The sequence below is a fragment of the Melospiza georgiana genome, chromosome 6 (genome assembly GCF_028018845.1).
Source record: "Melospiza georgiana isolate bMelGeo1 chromosome 6, bMelGeo1.pri, whole genome shotgun sequence".
Classification (NCBI taxonomy): domain Eukaryota; kingdom Metazoa; phylum Chordata; class Aves; order Passeriformes; family Passerellidae; genus Melospiza; species Melospiza georgiana.
In genome coordinates this window covers 4387923-4408396 of record NC_080435.1, presented here as the reverse complement: position 1 = coordinate 4408396, position 20474 = coordinate 4387923, and the positions used below count along the sequence as shown (strand labels likewise).

Sequence of the window (20474 nt, the reverse complement as noted above, 5' to 3'; positions counted from 1 at the left end):
TTGCTTTTTATACCATGACACTAGTCACAAGAACTAACACTAGAAAAAACTGGAAAATGTAATGTTAAAATTATTTAATGATTCTAAGAGGAATCTTTATCACAGCATTTCCCTGGAGTCCAGAAGTAAACCTTCCTTTTGCTCTGGTTTCACCTTCAGCTTTACCTTATCTTTTATTTTTCTCCAAGGCAGCTGCCCAACCACAAATTCCACCAACATGTAGAAGAGAGACCAGAGGTCATCATGCCGACCCATTTCCTGTAAAAGGAAGTATTATTTTAAAGCATATTACAAATACCTAAACAAATGGGAAGATAAGTTCTTTACTGCTCGAAACTTAAATTATTGTATAAAATTTAATATAACCTATGCTGCAAAACAAGTTAATTAAATCCAGTGGCTATTTTAAGGAGAAACATACAAGTAAATTTCCACAGAAGACAGAGAGAAATACAATAAAAGTTGAAGTGTGTTAAAATAACAGGGTAAATCTCTGTTAATTCAGATTTCTTTAGAGTATGATGTTAAGACAATATACTGGGCATTATGTACCTCATAAAACTCAGTAGCTTCACTTTTTTAACTTATTAACTTGCAATACAACTGAACACCAAATATAAGTATTAGAATCACTATTATACATACAAGAACTTTTTTATCCTCAACTACTGTAAATTACATTATCCTTTCACAAAATGTATAGCTGTTAATTTCTACATAATAAAAGCACAGATAAGAATACAAAAAAGGAAATTAATAGTAACTGTGTTACTGACTGCTTCCAGCTGCATGAGACGGTTTAGGTCCAGACTGTGATACTCACTCTGTTTCTATGTGCGTTGATTGATGCGTATCGTACCGTTCCTCGAAAACCAGCAACAGCTCGTGGCTGCCAGAGAACAGGAAAGAGACTCATTGTCAGAAATAAACCCTCTGACTACTGAACTTGGCATCTACAAAGTGAGTACAGAGCCACAACATATCTCGTTTGAGATTTTATTTCGGTTTACTGTGCTGCTACAAGTTCTCAGTGGAAATTCAAGTGGGCACTAACTGGCTGACCAATATATAGCAAAGGTTGCATTAGACACCAATTTAAAATATTTATTTCTTTCACTTTCTGAAAACCAGCATTTCTTCCCTGACACTCTAGAGATCTCGTGATCTTAAGTCAATTGATGTTTTATAATCAGAGAATGTATTTTCCCATCCTTTTCTTTTTATTCAAATAAACGTATTACAGAAGGAATTATATAATTTATGACAGCCACAATTAGTAGATATTTAATTTTTTTCATTCAAACTGTGATATTATTACTTTGCCTAAGATATCCAGATATCCGATCCATGCTACCCCCTTAATTAATCATTATATATAGACAAAACTGCCAGGACTATTAAATTGGCTTTCTTTTATGCAGTCTTATCTTCCCAATAAATAGTTGTTTTTGTTTCCTCTAACAACGAGCATAAGAAGCTTGAATTATTTACCTCACCTCTGACTTGTACTTAGAGAGGTAATGGTGATTTATCTGGTCTCCCAAGACTCACGGCAATTCTTAATTTATTTTTTTTTAATTTGCACAATACATTGAAAAGTCTGGTTTGATAGACACACAAAGACAACCACAATACATAATTGATACCTTATGAAGATAAAACATTTCCACCTCTCTCTACCTATATATATATATATATGTATATCTTTTTCTTATCCACCAACAAATGCTATACAGAGGTATCATTTAAATAAATCAAGGGCTGCCATTACCATCAATAAATCTAATTATTGAATCCAGCAGGATTACACAACAACATCTTTTAAAAAGGATTCAACAGCCCATATAATCAATATCTGCTAGAGTAGTACAATGAGACCTGAACCAGCGTTAGTTAGGGCAGAGAATATTTTATAGGATGTTCATAACAAGAAGAGGAACTCAGATGATATTCCATAGATCTTAGACTTTGCATGTCATCATACAATTTAAATGGTGCTCAGATCACATTTCATGTTCAAGCAGGACAGACTCAACTGTCTGTCTGCCTTATTTTTAATTCTACATCATATTCCACACTGAACATTACCCCTGAAACATTACACTGTAGTTGCAGAAATTTCACAGTACCGTGCAATTAGAAAAAGAACAGCTCAAAATGCTTTGGAACTGCTAAATTTAGGCAGAAACATTTTTTTTTTAAAAAGCACCTAAATCTCCTTAGTAGTTCTGCAGGTTGGTAAATCATCCAACTAAAGGTAATATAGCATCACTGCCAAGACAATGAAAATGCAGATGAATTTCAAAAAATATGCAGTTTAATGAATAGTATTTTCTCAGGAGGGCACTGAGAGCTTAAGTTTAAAATAGTTGCAAATACAAATTCCATAAATCTCAAGAGCATATAGTTTCAGAAGTGAAATCAAATGTTTGCTGTCTTTTGCCTCTGGCATGAATGTTAAAAAGGAAGGACTATATTCAGTTTTACTTAGTTAAATATTTCTGTTCTTCTGAGCATAATAGAAAATATGAAACCGAGGATGAAATGCCACTTTCATTTCTAGCATCACGACTTCAATTTCTACTTGATAACTAAGACAAAAATGCTTCAGTTGCTGGACAAATCAAGAAAAAAGACTAAGAAATTTCATATGATAACTAAATTATCCCACCCAGTTTACAAAAACTAAAAATCTGACCTATTCCACTTCTGTCCTGGGGAAGAAATGTCCATATGAGGAAATTCACTGTGTACCAATTCAAATGTTTTTGAATGTTAAAGTCACAGCCATCCTTATCTGCCCTAACATGATTTCAATTATCTGAGAATCACCTGGATGGGAAGGAAAAAAACAAAAAAAGAATGAATACTGTTTCTATCTATGAGCTTATAATGAAGTAAATTCTGAATTCTTTATTCCAGCAAGGGCATCTAAAACCTTTCACTGTCTCTTGCCTTAAAGTATCATTTCTATAATCAGAAGTAAAAGCATATGTCACTCTGTTCTATTTCAAGATGCAATAAAATACCTTTACTAATGCAGCTGGTCACTTTTCAATAGCAGTATTACAATGCCACACAACAATAATAAAATAATTCTATCATGTCTTTCTTGGCATGAGTGATGTTCTGTAGGTCAAATCAAGTTTGCCCAATTCAGAACAGAACTTATAGACTTCTGAGCATTTGCATAACTTCTGAAACTGTTTCAGAAATTTTCATGCATCTCACAACATCTCATGTAGCCAAAGAAAAATACTAAATCCTTCAAATTTAAGTTAAAAAAATTTTTTTGAAGATACATGCAGATGAATTAAGCTTATCCAGAGACGACAATGAATTTTTCTACTTATAAAGGTACTTTTTAAATGTAACATCAGTTTTCTTTGGAGATGTCACTGCCCTGGAAACACTTGGCAAGGTCTCAGATAATCTGCATGCAGGAAATTAGCAGTTCCTAGCAAAGTGAACTATTTCCACTAAGCACACAGCTTTCAGACTCCTGGGAGACAGTATGCTTACAAACCTATGAAGGTTGCTTTTTTGGAGTGGCTGTGGAGGAGGAAAATCACTCTCCTTAGTTCAGTTCAGTGTCTCTAGATAAATGCTCTGGGTTTATTGCTCGAGGCAATATTGGAAAGGTTACACAGAAAAAAAAATTAATTTATTACCGCAGTCACAGAAACCAGAAAATCAACATGAAAAAAAAAATCAATACTTGTTCTTTACATTATATCTGAGACACACCATGGTTCTCCCAATCAATCAGGCCATGACTGAGTATTCCCAAGTGTCTAGGTTTTGCACTGAGAAGTCAGCAATGCTGCCTCTAGAGTAGGGTTCAAAAGCCATAGGGGATGGGTAGAGAAGCAGCCAGCTACATTATCCCTATTTTCCTTTGCTAAAGGTAGACTTCTCCTTTTTCATATTTTCCCTCAAAAAAGATAATTTCTTAGTTCAAATTCCATCAGAAATCTATTTCCTTGATTGGAATTACATACAGTTTCAATTCTTTGAAACCTTTCTTCATAGCTTCAACAATTCATATTCCAATCCTCCCCTTTTTGAACATATAGACTTTGCAGTCTAATGTAATGCCTAGCATATGTTAGCACCAGTTTAGAACAAGTGAAAATTTCAGGGATCACTTGAGTAAGGAAAGATCAAGCAGCTGAAATACAATTGCCATTACAATATATTACAGTTCTCAATTGATTTTCACTGCATATAAGCTCTTCAAACCCACACTTTCAGCTCTATCTTAAAATCCACATCAGACACTAATAATTGAGTACATGGCCTTAGAACTTTTCATCAACCCATCTCCTGCTAGTTGTTGGTATGACACATTACTTGGCCTCAGATACACTTAAACAAATGTTGTGATTTCCAAAAACTCACTGCAGCTGTCTGATCCTATGCTACCTAGTTCCAGCAGAAGCTGAGTATCAAGGTAAGTTAACAACTAACAATACAATTAAATTTCACTATTTTGAGTTCTAATAGATATGTGACAAATGAAAATTTATCGCCTACTGCATGTGCAATAAAGAGCAACACCATCTCTAAGACAGCAGTATTTAATACACAAAACATCTCCTGAGCTACTCAGTTTTCAGTCTGGAGTACTCAGCCAAAATGATGCATGAGCTAAAGACTACAGTCACTCCACAGCGCATTTATGAGCAGACAAAAAATCTGGTGGGCTGAAGAGGGTAACAACCTACTAATGTCTGTCACAAACCTAAACTTACTGCAGTGAAAAATCACACAGGATAAGTCTGCCACATGTGTTTGCTTTGCTCCCTGGAATCTTTCTTCTTTCTCTTATTCCAGGAACTGAAGCAGAGATTACTGTAAGAAGAATACTATCTATATAAACCAGCTATGCACTGGCAAATAATTTCCCCACAGAGCAGAATATTGTTTTATTTATCTCTGTAAGCAAAATTTTTACAGTTGTTCTGCACTTAGCTGATTGGAGAATGGAGACCTTATTTTTTTAATGTTTTGTAGTTATTTTTTATGTTTTGTACATATCTAATTTATTATTTATAATGATAATATCATATATTAAAGAGTTGCATAAATCCAGAAGTAGACTGTTTGAGTAGTAGGCTTATTTAAGCTATGGATGGAAAGCAAAAAGTCTCAAGGAAGCTAATGTACATACATGTACCTTCTTTCCAATTCTCTTCCCTATCCCACAGGGGCAGGAAGGGGGTGGGGGAAATGAGCAAGAAGGTTTGTGGTACTTGGTAGCCAGCTGAGATTAAACTATAAAAATAAAATAACACATTTTCTTCCTTTTAAATGATTCAAAGTATTTTTTCATAACTCAGGAGAGAATTTAGCCCATAACTCAGAAAGAACTGGAAACCAGAGTTTCTGGTTTGATTTTCATTTGCTTCTATTTTCACCAGAAAACAAATTTTACTGGACCAAACCATCTGTCTTTCCACCACCATAGCTTTTAATTTCAAACAAATAGGACAGCTCTCAAAGACTTTCAGTTCCTGCAAATTTAATGAAAATTGGTGATTAAAGACAGAACCCAAATTAGTACACTGACACAGAGACAGACAGTTAAAATTCAATTAAAATGGCTCACATCCATCTTAAGAGACACCAATCAGCTGGTCAACCAGCGTTAGTTTTACATGGCATGTAAATACAAGCTCAGTCCCAAAGGTGCAACTAGGTAGTAATCAGAAAGGTAAGCTGTAGCCTGAAGCTGAAAATACTAAGAAATTTGGAGGGCATAAGGGAAGCAGTGCACAAAAGAACAGAAAAACTGTAAGTTTCATCATTCATAGAATAATTTCTTTCAAAACTAAGATCAAATATCACTAGAAAAATTATTTCTTTTCTTTGTTTTTTTTTTTTAAGGCTGATACAGCCCATTCCCCTGAGCATCTATTAGCTATACAGAAAATAAAAGAACTGCTGCATCAGAATATAGAACAGCTATAAGCACCTTTCAGAATGTCAAATTTAAATTTCTATAGTTAAATTGTTTAATGATTGTTTGGATATGATACCAGTGTTCTGCACACAACAGAAAAGAAGGAAAAAAAATAAACAATATACCCTAACTAAGTATTCTCTTATCATAATTTTTCATATCTCAGCAATTAATCAAACTGTTTGTTCAGGCAGGATATCATGTATTTAGCTCTATTTTTTGCCCCAAAACCCTAAACTACAGGTCATCAAGAATCTTCCTCTCAAATATAACCACACTCGTTTTCCTTAAGTTTTTGTTTAACTATTTAACTCCAAGATTATTCCACTGAGGTGTTACAAAACAATGTCACATGATATGAAATTTGTATATCCATTCGGCTTTTGTCACCAAGTCGATTGATAATGCTCTTTTTTTCATCTTTTGCATTAATTCACCACCTGCATTTTTCACCTTGTATTACCACACACAAGACACCAGCTGTCTGTCTCGGTAACACTGATTTACTTCATTACTTTGTCAGTAATACAACCAAACTTGCAAGGATCACATTGAGTGGATGCTGAAAATGCTACTTATATATACTACTATATCTACACTGTATATACATATCTAGCTACTATATATACACTATAAGCTTGTGCCCTTACTAATCTCCTTCTATGTCCTTGAATGAGGTTTTAGCACACAATAATTAATGTTACACTGGCAGGTGTAACACTGCTGTATCATTATCGCTGTACGGGCCGGTCACTGGTAGGTGTTATTACAGCTATGCATTACTTTAAAAACCTTTAAAACCAAACAGTCTAACAATTACTTTAATCTCTGTCATAATTCTTTCAACTCACGCATACCACTTATAAATCAACATTAATCAAATAAATACAAAGATGTACACATTAAAATTATTTAATTTTTTTTGTTTATGATTTCTTGCTCATTCTATGCCTTTCTGCTGATTTATAGAGAGTTCAGTACAAATGTAATACATATTTTTAATGCTTTACAATCCCAGCTGTTGCATCTTCACATGAAGTCCTGAAGAGAAGTAGAAAAGGCTATTAAGAAAGCTGCTCTCAAAATACATGGTTAAGATACCTGTCCCTATGTCTGCAGAAAGTTGGTAACAATGAAAAATTGGACTTGGTTTTGCTTTGTTAGGAAGAAATTCTTTTCTCAGAGGGTGGTGAAGCATTGGAACTGGTTGTCCAGAGAGGCTGTGGATGCCCCATCACTGGAAGTGTTCAAGGCCAGGTTGGGTACGCCTTGAGTAACCTGGTCTATGCAAGGGAGTGGGAACCAGGTAATCTTTAATGTCCCTTTCAACCCAAACCATTGTACAATTCTATGCGTTCACAGCTTCTTCTCATTACTTTATGCCTTTGTTAAACAAACAGTGAAGAAACTAATAAAAAAAAATTATTTTGGGATTGCCCAGTTACAGACATTTGATCCTGGGAACTTCTAATGACAAATTTCAGCACACACATGTCTTTGTTTTGTAAGCATTGGAGCAGAGGTGTCCAATACATCACGCATAGCTTCCATGCAGTTGAGGAGGAAAAGTAACTTTTTGTCACAATCTTGTTCCAAACAGTTATGTTGCAAGCTAATGGTGTATTTATAAAAAGTCCCCTTTGAAGTATGTCAATGGGTAAAAGCCTCAGTGAACTACTACACAGAAACTTATTAACACGTTTTCCAAAAAGCTCTGAGGAAAATGAAAAATATTTCAAGAGGAAAAATAAATACTCTGTTCCTTGTTTAGGGGTACACATGTAATCCTCAGCTAATCATATCCCTCTGTAACGTACTGTTCAGCACTGAGAGAGGCCATTACTGAGAAGAGATAACATAAGGTAAATGCCAGCGACAAAATGCTTCTCAACAGGATGAAAGAGCAACTGAACAGTGCATTTAACAAAATGACATGCACCATTACCCTGCAGCACAGCGCTTTCAACAGTTTTGGTCAGGTATGGAAGAGAGGCCTCTTTAGAACAGTGGACATATTTGAGCTAATTATTTTTTATAGTCATGATACGGTGCCCAAAGATATCAAACAGCTCCCTGGAACTCTCCTGTACTATTTAATTATTTTCCATTAAATCTGCTGCCATTTAATACTGTACTCATAAACATATCCTAGTTGTCCTTGGACTTTGCTTTAACCTGTGTCACTCAAAACAAAGGTGTGTCAAGGAACTGCTAAAGAAAGTCTACATCTACTACTACATCTTCGTGTTCTTTAACTAACACCAAAACCAGATCAGTTTCACAATTTTCTTCAGATTGAGGTGCTGCCAATCATTTAAATTTAATGGGTGGTCTCATTTTATTCCAAATTTTATTAGGAATGCCATCAGTAACTATTCTTGAACAACTTCCAGTATACAGATTTTTATTTATAATAAATTCACACAGTCAAGGGATTATTCAGTAGTTACCAGCATAAATTCTAGATCATGAAGAGCACTGGGGCAAACAAAAAAACCTGCACCAGTTTTAGTCAACACTATCTATGGACCACTTATAAGTCTTATTACCTAAAGTTGTATCAATGTTTGCTATAACAGCATTTACTTAAAAAGGAGATTGAGAACTTTAAGCTGTCCAGGGGTCCAAACATATTTCAAAGAAGACAAAAGACTTGCAGTGACCATTTTGTTTACAATAGTCTAACTTCACCATTGGCTCCTTTAGTTCTCAAAACTATCCCACTCCTTTTCCCTCATCATAAAAAGCATTTAATATAGCTTTTGGATATAGCTATAAAAACAATGCTCTCTTCCAAATACAGAAATGAACAACCTGCAATTCTTCTGCCAAGATGAGAGGAGGTAGGGCAGAACAACATGGAAGTATTCTCTAGACTTCCTCAGCAATCAAGATAATCCAGAATCTTACTAGAAGAAGCATCCATGCAATTCAAATGCATAACCATTCCCAAATTTTCACAAGTAAAAAACCAAATGAAAATTCCAGTATATAAGAAATTTATACCTTCTGTCCCTGTATGTAATTGAAGTACAGTAGACTTCCAAAGCTTTCAAAATGGATATAACACTCTGCTTTTTTATCTACCAATACATTTTTTGTGAAGTATTCTGTGGAGGATTGTTTGGGGTTGCTTATTTGTTTGTTGGGGGTGTGTTCCATCGTTTTATTGGTTCTTTGTTTTGGTTTTGTGTTTGTTTTCTTTTTAAAGTATTCAGCTTCTTATACTACATTTCTAGGACACCATCCGTACGTTAAAGTGAAACTTGAAGATAAAACCCCATTTGCTGGAAAATCCTCAGAACCTGGGGGCACTGATGAAAGGCAAGCAGCATTTAGCTGATTTGTACAGAAACACCTGATATGGAATGACATGCATTGTTTGATGTGAACAGCTTTGTAACTGCTTCCCTAGACAATAAAAAATCTAGACATTTGCATTCACAACTGCTTTCACAGCATTTTTAAGGGTCAGACTGTACAGCAGCTGGTGCATCTCCTGCTTTAGCAGAAGTCAAAGACAATTTTTGTCACTGACAGGTCACCAGTAAAGAGCATGTGTAGTGCCTCAGAAAATTTTGGTGGATACTCTGTTGCCTTTGGATTTGAATATTTCTGTTAATGTTCAGGGTAAGTACAGTAAAATACTTTAAATCTACTTAATGTTAAAAATAATGCAATTTTGATTTTTTTACTTGTTTTCAAATAAATATAGGAAAATTTAGACACTTGAAATTAAGGTCATGCTGTATATATGACAATGAGATTTCTGATTAAGCTCTTCATTTTATTCAAGTAACCACTGAAGAATGACCTAAAACATAGTCACAGGGAAGAGCAGGAGATAGGTGGGGAGATGGGAGAATGCAGTCATAGGGTAGCTCTCCCCTTGACCTAAAAAGTCTTATTTATCAAAAATACAACAACTTCACAAAAAAACTATTCTCCTCTGATTACATTTCAACCCACTAGTCACAATAGTCTCAATAAAGGAATCCCACATTCCAAACTAAATACCAAATTGGGCAAAAGGGAAATTTCTCCTTCAAATCTCTTTGCTGAGTCCAAATCATCACATTCAGGGGACTGGCTGTTAAGTTGAACAATTCTTTAGGCTGCCAGTCAGTAAGACCTGTATACCAAGTAGAAAACCACTGGTGTTTTAGATGAAAAGGTTTCATCTAAATGCCACCTTCTTATGGATAGGGTTTTAATTCTGTTACTCCCTAGCTTTTTCACCTCAGCTTGCATATATATGTTGCACTATCTTCTTTGTAAAAAAAATGAAATTCACCTACTTATAATTTGCAATCTACATAAATAAAAGACCACAAAACTCAGGAGTATGATAATATATGATGGCTGAAATTATGGACTTTTAAAGAACTATGACCTAAAATTCTTTTTTAAAGGTTAATCTTTTTAACAGCAAAGACTAATGGCTTATTCTTTTATTTTATTTTGCTTTCTTTGTATTAAATTGAGTAGTACCTCAGAAAACAGTTGTGGTTAAGGTTCCCTTTAAAACAGGAGTGATGACAACTGCCTAAGAGCTGGCTGCAGTACTGATCATGTTAAGAATGCAAATGTCCTTCGCATTTTGTCCCTCAAGGTTTTCTATTTCTGTACCACAGCTGACACCCTCACTTTCCATTTTCAGCATGTAAACAGAGACATGGAAATTGATGGCTGTATGAAGTTAGGTTTACATGCAAAAAGAATCATTTATTCTTTGCCTCCATTAAAAAAAACAAAAATATGCTAGTATTTACTTCAGCTATCTTTAAGACAATAGCAAACAATAACAAAAATGTTAGGTACTACACCCTCAAAAAGCAATAAACAGTAGACTATGAATCTCATAAATATACTAAATTTGCATCCTGCTAAATGTATTTGCTTGATGATTAGAGTATCCCTACAATTAAATTCTGATTACCCTGCTTTGAAGTAATCAATTCTCATCTACATCATTAATTCATTTATTGGCTTCCTCTCTCCAACAATTTATTTGCTTGCCTGTGCTTCATCCTTCCTTCTTTTAACAGCCTACATCATCCCCAGCAGTTTTTGTTCCTCCCACACTCAGTTTTCTCTCTTCTGATCCTTTCTCTTCCCAGAGAAGGTTCCTCCCACCAATTAGTAGTTCCTTATCAAACTCCATTTTATCATTTAATTCTACATGTATCCCAAATACCCGCATCCTAGTATTGTCCCCACCATATAGAATTTAGTATCAGAAGCTGTTACCTTTCATTCATCTTTCACAAACATACAAAATGCAATAAATGTTTGTTTCTGATTTTTAAGTTTTAGCCAGGTAATAGCATCAGATCATACTACTTAATAAAATGCAACTCTTCACTACTCTCTTCAACGTGTTTATTCACTTTATAAATATCTTATTAGTGAATACAACAGACATATCCCTCTCTCCTTGAAGTCAGCTCCTCACAAGCATAGTCATTCAGACAGCTGGAAGACAGGGCAGCTTTGGTAAAATGAATCTGTCAAAATTAGCAGTTAAAAATGTTTTATTTTACAATAGTAATTCTGAGAGAGAACTATCCGTAGCATGAAAAAGTCTGCAAAGCCTTGTTTTTGTTTTATGCTTTACGTTTTTCTTTCAGTTTTGAAGATTCACATAGACCACTATAGTAAAATGATACTACAAGAAGAAAACTGCAACTATGACAAATTAATTTTAAGGCTAATATCTGGAACAAGTGGGAAACTGTCTCTGCTAACTGAATAACCCAAGATAATGTAAAATCCCTGGATCCTTCAGATGAGCAATAAAGGCATTTGCTTTTGACAGCATGCTCAGACACTGGGGCAGACTAATAAAGCTTGAACACATTTTCATTATGTAAAATTGTCCCTCAAAACACTCCTTCCTGTAATTTCCTGAAATGACCTTTTACCACTCTTTATTAAGAGGGACAATATTTTCCTGTAAGGAAAAAGCTAAATTTGAAATTACAGTCCCAATAATTATGTGTCCTATCACTGTTTTAGATTTTCTCTTTCAGATTATATGTATTCAGTTTAGTGTCTGATTTTACATTTTCTCCTCAGTTTTTTTTTTGTTGTTGGGTTTTGGGGGTTTTTTAAAAATATAAATATAATTATATGCAGTATAAAACAGCAAGTGAAATTCAGCTCTGGTATACTTTTCTGCTATTTAATGAAGACCTATTTATCATTTGATTTTCCAAACCAAATGACAGATTATCCCAAAGTATCTTAGATGTACACCTCTGTCTCAAGCCAAAAACCAGAAACCCGACTCATTCCCTACTGCAAATCTTTAAACATAATTAATAAATCATATGGCATTTCTGACTGGGGATGGGGTTTGTCAAGCTTACAACAGTTACCAGTTCAATGCAACTCCAACACTTCTCCAGAAGAAAAGACAGCATACTACCACACTCAAGAATTTGGGTTTCAACTGTGAAAAAAATCTTACTGGTCTGACATCCCCACATGAGTTGGTAAATTGCCGTGCTAAGCCGAAATCCAGCATAAAACACTTCCTACAGGTGCTTGGAAAACGTCCCATTGCGAAGTTTGACTAGGAAGAAAAAGAAATACAGACAGCTAATAGATGAATACACACATGTTTCAATATGTTCACATATTAATGCAATAACACAACCAGAAAATTAATATTCCATTTCTCTATTCTTCCGTGTTTTAACTACTACTGAACTCCCAATAAATTTGAAGAAAATGCTGTAAAGAGAAACAGGCATCCAACTTAGCATATCTGAACAGTGGCCTAAATTGTCCAAAGAACTTGTCATCTTACTTTATCATGTAGAATATATTAATTTTTAGCAAGAATTTTCCAATCATGTCACCTACTCACAGAATTTCAGTGTTGCCTAATTGGTCTCAAGGAAAACAAACAGTCAAGGATTTCAAGATCGGAGTTCAGCACAAAGCAGAGTTAGCTCCAGCTAATTTTTTCTCTCCAATTTCACTTGACATTCACTGCCTCTATGCTCTTTTCCTATTAAATGAAGGCTTGAATGGGGATGGGTCAGGGGGAATACAAGTTTTATAAAAAGTTGCCAGGATGAAGTGATGGAAATGAAATTTTCCTAATGTACAGAAACTTGTTGGAAGTTTTATGTAAGCATCATTCAGCTGACAGGAAAGTTAGCAATATATTTCAGATATAACAAACTGTCACTGTCATATTTTCTGGAAAAATCTCCTTGCCCGGGATTTTGCTCCTAGGAAGCTGGGAAGCCTCAGAGAAAAACGAAAACAATAATTATTTGATTTGCTTCTCCTGTGCTTTGCTGCTTTGGAATGTGTTTGGAAATGTTTACCAACAGGTGATTGTTCCATTGGTTTCATGTGAATTGTTTTGACCTAATAGCCAATCACAGCCAAGCTGTGTCGGGGCTCTGGAAGGAGTCATGAGTTTTCATTATTATCTTGTTAGCCTTCTGTAAGTATCCTATTCTTTAGTATAGTTTAGTTTAGTATTCTTTAATATTATATAGTATCTTAAAATAATAAATTAGCCTTCTGAGAACATGGAGTCAGATTCATCATTCCTTCCTCCCTTTGTCTGGGAACCCCTCAAATACAATAACAAACTATATTTGCATCTATTGAAAACACAAAAATTTGCTTATTTTTCCTCATTTACAAATTCTGGCACTTCAGAGTTCTAATTATATTTGTCATACAGAGCAATATCAAAAATAGGTGACTGAATTTCAGGAATAAATTCAAAGAAAAATAGAAAATAGTAAGAACAAAAGCATGATACTACCAGGAAGGCAGTCTCCTGATACTAACCTATTAACAATAGATCTAATAAGAATTTCACCATAAAAAATAGTTTCCTCATACAGTCTGTCTTTCACGTTCTTGTTTGTTGAAAATATATTAAATACATAAAAACTGCTATTGAAGGACTTATAAATACACTCTACAGTTAGTATCTATTCTTTTAAATTTATTATATGACAATATTAATTGCCATTAGTCAAGGACATTATGTTATATCTCATGGCAAATACTCTTGGTTACATAATGCTAAAGATAAGGGTTGGAAGTTTTAACTACAGCAAATTGCAAGGAGGCCTAAACTGGAGACAAAGACTGAAAAATACCAAAGTTACTCTTGTTGCAATCCAACATTAATTAATAGCAAAAATCTGCCCTATCTGATGATTAAACATTCAATTTTCCATCCTTTTTCATTTTTGCATTTTAGCAGCGAGTATAGAAGCTATTCTTACTTATGCAGCCATCTAATGACCACATCTTACTTGCCTGTTTTGATTTAATGGGCAGACTTACTGGTTTTATGTCCCTGTGCAGGAATCCCACAGAATGAATACTTTCAATAGATTCCAAAATCTGCTTCCCAAGCCGCAGAGTGGTACTAATGGTGAACGTCCCTCGAGACTGGCTACGACGCAGGTCTGCCAAGTTCCGACCCTGATAAAATTAAAAGGACATTTTCATAAAAAAATACTAATACCAAGATTCACAGATGCTGTAAAGTCTTCCTACTTCTTCTTTAGTGGTTTATGATTAACCATTAAATACTCTCAATACCTATTTTCACACTCACAGGTAACACATCACACCTAAATGTAGTGACTGTATGTCCGCAAGTATCTCCAACACTAAGTTTAGAATTTGCTTTTGAAAATGCAAACTTAGTACCTGTCTGTTCCTGAAAACATGGAACAAACTAATCTCTATTAGAAGACCAGTACAAACACAATTACTTAAAGTTGTATTTTTGTCACACCCAAAAAAGGCCCCTGAGAAAATGCTCATGAAGACTTCTTCACACTCACTTTTTTAAGGAAAAGTACATAATTTAATTGCACATTATATCAAACAGATGAAAAAAATATCATGTAGGAAATGCAACACCATGACATCATAAAACTGTTCTTCTACAATAACAGATGAACAACAGTAGGCACTAGAACACACTTTGTTCACTATTAATATTCACCAGGATGACAAAGGACATTACCCCATAACTCTAAGTACTAAGCACCTATTTTATACCTTTTTAATGAACAAGTCTTTTAGTAAAATGAAGTGTTTTCTTTTACTTGCATAGGATAATTTTTCATTTTTATAAAAAAGCTAACAAAATACAGAGACTCATATAATACATTTTAGACTATCTTCAAGTGAAGACTAAAAAGGAAGGTAAAATATCTCAGAAGACATCACAGTTTACTCTTCTAACAGTCTGGTCTTTCTCAGGATGCAAGCTTTCTCCCTTTTGAGAAAATTATGGAAAGGATATAAAAGGAAAAAGATATAAGGATATGCTCAATTTACATTCACTTACTACAATGCATTTGTGATCTTTGGGGTGTCTTTTGTTTGCTTGTTTAGTATCCTCTAAAATTTCATTTCTATATTCATATACACTTGGCTAATAAACCTAAAGACACTAGCAAACATTGAACACTTTGATACACTAACCTGCAACTGCATGACCACATAGTTAAATCTGTCATTCCGTCCACATCCTATGAATCTACAGACATGATCTTTTCCTAAGAGAAAAAAAAGCAAATTAGCCCACAATAATGAAATTTTGTGGTTTATTCCTGTAAATAGCTAGGAAATTACTGGAAAATATGCAAAATAATAAATTAAGCCCCACACAGTTCAACAGCAATAAAACCAAAGTTAGTTCTACCTGCAATTAAAGAGAAGCTTTCTCCCATAACCACAGCTCTCACTCTTCCATAAGAAAAAATGCATAACATCATGCCTAAATGTCCACAAATTGGAGACATTTCGGACTGGAAAAGGTTATTTTCTTACAAATCTAATGGTTTGTAATACACAATATTCCTAGCCAATATTCCTCTTTTCTGTAAGTTGCAGATGCCATGATGAAAGAAAACAGTAGTACTACCTGTGAGTTATGTTTTGTATTAAAAAATTGTAGAAAATGTAATTCAACTAAACTAATTTATTAATATCTTTCTCTAGAACACAATCATTGCTGTTTAGCTACAAAAGATAAATTCAGCTCAGGTATACTGAAAAAGGGGGGAAAAAAAAATCAGAGTTTTGTTTAAGCCGATTTTCTTTAAAGCCTCCTCCTGTCCTAGGAGCAAACTGCAGAGAAGACAGGTCAAAAATAATCTCCTTGCTATCCTGCAGTTGTAAATCAAAGCAGAAGATTCCCCAGGTAAATACAGAGAAAAAGGCAAGCCAAAGGCTGCAGCTGGAAACAGAATGGGAATGCAAACCTCTTGTCATTTTGGTACCAGTGTTCATTGACTTGGAGAAAAGCTGTGACCCCTTATGATCCCGATCTGCCCCATTCGATGACAGAACAGCGAACTATAGGATTAAAGTTCCTCAGGCCATTTACCTTCCTTTCTCACACCAATGGAAGCTACAGCCCACAGAAAGCTGATGATCTCAAGTGGTTGCTAAAGATGTGTAAAATTTGTCACCTGTTATTTCTATCATCAATATCTTTACCCTTAGGATTACAAGAATGCCATAACCAGGGAATCTCCATCCCACTCATGACTGTTTTCAAAACACCCTAATGTCTAGCTACAGATCTGAGGGCACTTTTTGCTACTGCTGCACTGTAGCTCCATCAAAACCCTAAAACTTGACCCTACAGCTTCTAAATGGTTTCAATTCAATTTCAAACTTGACAGAAAAGTGGTCGCCTGTTCCTTGCTTCCTCAGGAAGCTGCCTGCCACATCCAATTAAAACGGGTTGGTAGGCTCTCTTAAACAATGAAAATCTGACAGGATTCATCAAAATAATTTATTTTAAAAGATATCTCTACATTTCTGAAAATATGTAAGTGCTAAACTTTAAGCATCACCATTTTTTCTCCACTTTTTCCTTCCACCCATTTGTTCAAGACAGGCAATATTACAGACAGTATAATTTTATGAAGAAAAAGGATTAGTAGCAAATTTATCAAGATGAAATTTTGTATATTCATTCCTGTAATTTCCATTAATGAAGTCTCATCTTAAATAGTTATGATTAATTTTACAGCCACTTGTGGGTATTGTGAAGGAACATCTTCAGAGAAAGGTATATTAGTCAGATTTTATCTGACTAATTCAGTAAACGTCTAAAACTCAGTTTAGTCAGAGAAATCCCACTTTGACAGGAGCACCAACTCAGTTTGTGTGGTAAATTTCCTAGAAATTTTTACATAAAATTGAGAAAAGAGGAAGGACAGAAGTAGAACATAAATATCTTATTCAAATAGAATGATCCTCCACCACTCCAGTGGGGCTATGCACACCTACTACAGCCTTTTCCTCAGCAGGAAAACAGTATTTTCTTACACCTGTGAGCTACACTGCTGAGCTACAGAGTGAGAAGATGATGTTAACAGGCTGCAGGGAACAACTCTGCCCTTGAAAAATATCCTAGGGAGGGTGCTAAGCCTGTGTGCCATTCCTCAGGCTGCTGCAGTGTAGCACTACAGCAGCTTTACAGCCTACACCAGACACAGCCCATAACTAAATTACACTCCAGAGCTGTAAATGAGTGAGGGAGAAGTCTGTAAGGTTGTGTGAGACAGAAACCAACTGAGTGAGTCTCACTCTCACTGAGTGAGATGTGATAAATCTGTCTTCTCCCATCTGATGGTGGGAACAGATGGCTTCAAAACATGCTTAAACAAAACAACCATCTGTTGCAGCAGATTTCTTTCTTTTTTTTTTTTTTAGGCAAAAATAAGAAACTTAAAGAGTTAAACAATATTCTGCAACAATAATTAGGAGACAGCAGGGAGAAGAAAAATTAAGATGTAATTGATGACTAAGCTGCAATAAATGGCCGTATCAGTGAGCCTAGTCCTCCTTCACAATTAAGAGAGAAGTCATACAATTGCTCACATATTCCAGCAGGTTTTGCTAGCTCAGAGTCTTAAAAAGAACTTATTTGAAGTTTTTCATTAGTCACTGTACTATGTACAAAGATACTACTTTTATATACTTCATTATACCACATAGTTATTACTCATTTTACCCCTGCAATAATGACCACACTGTTTTAATTTCAAAAGTTTCTGTAAATGAAGAATGGTAAGAAATAGTGCATCCCTACTTCTGCAAACATCTATTCCTATATCAGTTTCACAGTTTCTGTGAAGACTCTAGTACAGATACATTCAAAAGCATGTTTATAACTATAGTAGTCCTAGGGATATTTATAAAAATGTCCCTAGGACTACTATACACTAGAAGAACACACCTGTTGATTTATTCTCTTCTAAAAGCCTGTTTCTTTATAATATTCCACAAACTGTGCAATATTTTTTAAAACTCAGATCCAAACATGAAGAAGATCTTCACCAACACTGCAAGCTCATTGTCTCTTATTACAGAGGAAATTTTCCAAAATTTGAAATAAAAAGGATTTTCATGACAATTCTATTCCTTCCTCTCTACGACCAATGTAACTAGAACACTTTGCAAGAAGAGAACCTAAAGCCATAGAGAAGAGAAGAGTAATTATATATACTCATACATACATACACCAAAAAGGGGTAGAAGAACAAGATAAAAGTTGGTCTTAGAGGATGTATGATAATATAAAGTTGTTACAAAAATATCCTAAAAGAACTGTTTACAATTTCCCTGGTCAGAATCTTCATGAAAAGAAAAAAAATGTCAAAAATAAGACTAATTTCTACATTATAAAAAAAGCATTTTGGAATAATAATAAAAAATCTTTAAGAAGTAATTATAAAGTTGTTTTCTATTCCCCATTCTCATCCACTTTTCTTCATTTTCCCTATGCTTCAAATTTTAAGCCCTTCCATAATGAAACTTGTGACGGTAAAGAAATTAATGCAAATGGCTCCTAGGAGAAAAAAATTTCCTATAAAACATAAAATGGTCCCTACCATAACCTTATTTAATAAAAAACCTTCCAAGTATGGATAAAAAAAGCTGCATGTAAAACTAAAGTACTGTATCTATGCAAATTATAAATCACAATATATGCAAAAGGTTCATTGACCCATCTCTTCACTAAGTTTTCTTTACTGATCACTGACAATATTCCTTGTCTAAAACCAGAGCAGTAACAGTGTCAGGTGTAAACTTCCCCAACAATGACTGGAGGTCACCTCTAGTGTTACTATCACCACCAACTTCTTTTTTCTTTTTTTGTGGTGCAAGAGAGCAACAAGTTATAAAAGGTAAGGAATAATATATTTAGATTGTTTTCTCATAAGAAAGATTGTAAAAAGTGTTATTTTTAAAGATCTCATATAAAATCTGATTTTCAGTTATACAAAAGCTTCCATTTATTATTTGCTCAGAGAAATAATACTGAGAAAATAAGTAACATAAATATTTGGATTACATATTTTGTGGATTATTTGTCTCAGTGGATCTGTTGGTCATGTGTTTCATTGTTCTGTTCTTTTTATCTAGATGTTTCCCATTATTGAATAGAACCAAAGACTCTTCTGTAGGAAGAGTTGGACTGTTTGGAATTATAGTTTCCTAATTATTCCTGGGAGAGCATAACTTCTGTAAGGCCCTATGGCAATTTTTCGCACATAAATATTTTATTATTTCATCAACTTTTTTCTGCATGTATTTCAAAAGATAAAAAAAGTTTTGACTAAGAAAAAATCCATTTTCCAATATCTTAACCGAAATTCCACCATACTGTAATTAACAGTGGAAAGTTAAAATGCACTCCAGTTACACAGTCCTATATAAGGTTATGATTTTATAAATCCATTGGCATTGTAGTGCTACCAAATTGCAGTGTTTTCTTTCGGCTCTACTAATTTCCTTATCATCTAGTTCTTTCATCTATTCCATTTTAAGGACTCTGGGTTTTGTAAAATAGAATCAAGCTCCTGTGTACAGACAAAGACCCACAAACTCTTGGAAAAAATTAATTCTGAGCGTTTAAAAACCCCAGGAGTTACAGAGTATTTTGTTCTTCAAAACTCATTGTCTTCAGGATAATTTCTTTCAAGAATCCTGACAAATATTTTCCAAACTTTCAAGTGGCAATATTGAAATTTCCTATTCATCTCTGGACTAGAAACTTTAAAATTCTAAGAAAATCTCCTTGCTCAGCTATATAATAGTAGATGTTTTAGTGAAATCCTTGAAACAGACAAAAGCATAGGAACAGTTTGTTACCATCATAACATGTGACATGCTTGCCCTCTTAAATCTATAGAGGCTGTCAATTCCTGCTGCAGTGTGACCTTTACAGCACATTAGGCAGCACCATATGTCACGCAGACTTTGTTTTATACAAAGTAAGACTTTGGAAAAAATTGGGCTGCTGACAGGAATGCATGTATTATTCAAAACCTTCCAGAATAAAAAGAATAATTTTTAAAGAAAAGTAATTGTTTAAACTATCTTTCTGTAATCTTGTGTTGCAAAAACCAATGAAGAGAAGTCACTGCATATTTCTCTGTATTGATAACTTCATTAAAGTATCTAAACGTACAGAAAGTGTGAC

General features: G+C 34.4%; 1 protein-coding gene across 3 annotated transcripts in view; it reads right to left on the bottom strand.

Annotated features, from left to right (window-relative positions):
* Positions 1-20474, bottom strand: part of TTBK2 (tau tubulin kinase 2) — an 81212-nt gene that overhangs the window by 33788 nt on the left and 26950 nt on the right. For all 3 annotated transcript variants that reach the window (XM_058025725.1, XM_058025727.1, XM_058025726.1), the window contains exons 4-8: positions 15452-15525; positions 14294-14434; positions 12438-12542; positions 824-889; positions 166-258 (exon numbers count right to left, since the gene is read on the bottom strand). In XM_058025725.1, coding sequence (XP_057881708.1) covers positions 166-258; positions 824-889; positions 12438-12542; positions 14294-14434; positions 15452-15525 — 479 coding nt within the window. The remainder of the gene's footprint in view (positions 1-165; positions 259-823; positions 890-12437; positions 12543-14293; positions 14435-15451; positions 15526-20474) is intronic.